The sequence below is a fragment of the Hippocampus comes genome, unplaced genomic scaffold (assembly GCF_001891065.2).
Source record: "Hippocampus comes isolate QL1 unplaced genomic scaffold, H_comes_QL1_v1.1 scaffold201, whole genome shotgun sequence".
NCBI lineage: Eukaryota > Metazoa > Chordata > Actinopteri > Syngnathiformes > Syngnathidae > Hippocampus > Hippocampus comes.
Window position 1 is genome coordinate 59,571 of NW_017805558.1, and position 1,204 is coordinate 60,774.

At 39.0% G+C, this 1,204-nt stretch overlaps 1 protein-coding gene across 1 annotated transcript in view; it reads left to right on the plus strand.

The window, feature by feature from the left end:
- The window catches only part of LOC109521802 (zinc finger MYM-type protein 1-like), a 4,092-nt gene extending 3,320 nt beyond the window's left edge, over positions 1 to 772 (plus strand). Inside the window, exons 3-4 of the mRNA XM_019879857.1 lie at positions 11 to 482; positions 647 to 772. Coding sequence (XP_019735416.1) covers positions 11 to 482; positions 647 to 677 — 503 coding nt within the window. The 3' untranslated portion in view covers positions 678 to 772. The remainder of the gene's footprint in view (positions 1 to 10; positions 483 to 646) is intronic.
- Positions 773 to 1,204: the final 432 nt, after the last annotated feature.

The following is a 1,204-nucleotide window of genomic DNA, read 5'->3' on the forward strand; positions in this document are numbered from 1 at the left end:
ATTTGAGCAGAAATGCAGCACACTTGGCCTAATTACAGTGGAAGAAATCAGTCAGTCAGAGATGAGAGAAAACAAATGTTCTACAAGATTATGGACAACATCAGTGTTCAGATGAAAGCTAGGTTTGATCATTTTGGTGAGCTAGCTTTCCTCGGTTTGGTCGACTGTACAAAATTTAATGAGATGTCACAACATTTTGATGACACCAAACTGCAGAGCCTGTCAATATATGCAAAGTTTTTTGACTTTGTCAGACTAAAGGCTGATCTCATTGGACTGTACAGCTCACAAATGGTGAGGAATGAATGCAAATCTCCTGGACAGCTTCTCAACTTTTTGGCCCAGAATGATCTGCTCCAGACTGTTCCTGAGGCGACAAAGTTACTCCAACTGGTGCTCACTGTACCAGCTACAACAGCGTCTGCGGAAAGGTCGTTCTCTGCGTTGAAAAGACTGAAAACATACAGTCGGAATAGGACCAATTCAGGACGACTTTCCTCCCTGGCGATCATCTCCATTGAGGCGGAGAGACTTTTAAAACTAAAGGAAAATAAGGAGGACTTTTACAACAAAGTAACGGAGGTTTTTGTGGCGAAGGACAGGCGCATGGACTTCATCTACAAATAAAGGTAAGACACAAACAGTTTTCATTGCAATCTTATCACAAAAGAGGTTAGACTAAGAAAAATACAAAAGAATATTTAACCCTTCGAGAACCCACGGGGTCAAATTTTGGATATGAAATAACCAGTAGCCAAATGAATAAGCTACCCTTTTTGAATGAATGAATGAATGAATACTTTATTGTCATTGCACACTTGTTACAACGAAATTCTGCAGGAGCCTAAACCCCCAAGTGCGTCGCGAAGTATAAAAATATAAAAAATATATAAATACATTGCACTCCCCTAGACCCACATACAATCACACGCACACATTAAAAATTGATAGAGTTATGGAATGGATTTTTTTTTGTTTTAAATCGTGATAAGAATATGTTCGATATTCGGCACTAGTTAAGGTACAGTCCAAGTTGTCTTACAAAATGATATGAATCAGGGATTAACATGACAGTATGTGGACTATTTCGGACTAATTGAAATACAGTCAGAGATATCATGAGGTATTAAGTAAAATTGCACACCCACAGGCCTACACATTTACATGCACACGATTTGAGGAATTGAGATTCAGCAGCCTGACT